Source organism: Phaethon lepturus, unplaced genomic scaffold, assembly GCF_000687285.1.
Source record: "Phaethon lepturus isolate BGI_N335 unplaced genomic scaffold, ASM68728v1 scaffold17683, whole genome shotgun sequence".
NCBI classification, from domain to species: domain Eukaryota; kingdom Metazoa; phylum Chordata; class Aves; order Phaethontiformes; family Phaethontidae; genus Phaethon; species Phaethon lepturus.
In genome coordinates, this window is record NW_010529897.1 from 17505 (window position 1) to 17731 (window position 227).

Below are 227 nucleotides of genomic sequence, written 5' to 3' on the forward strand. Positions count from 1 at the left end.
CCGTTCGCCCCCCGCTGCAAGAGGCCGGAGAGGCGAGGAGCCGCAGGTGGGAAAAGTCCCTTCCCCTCACCGCCCACGCCTGGGAGCAGTAGGGCACGGCGTCGACCACGCGGGTCACAGGCAGCCCGCGCCGCTGCAGCTCGGGCAGCTGGTCGCGTACGAAGAAGTAGTAGGGGCTAGCAGAGCCCTTGCGGTGCGCCATGGCGGCAACCGCCAACCTCGCCTCC

At 70.9% G+C, this 227-nt stretch overlaps 1 protein-coding gene across 1 annotated transcript in view; it reads right to left on the minus strand.

The window, feature by feature from the left end:
- Positions 1-202, minus strand: part of MAEL (maelstrom spermatogenic transposon silencer) — an 11889-nt gene extending 11687 nt beyond the window's left edge. The window contains exon 1 of the mRNA XM_010284088.1: positions 71-202. Coding sequence (XP_010282390.1) covers positions 71-202 — 132 coding nt within the window. The remainder of the gene's footprint in view (positions 1-70) is intronic.
- Between the last annotated feature and the right edge of the window lie 25 nt (positions 203-227).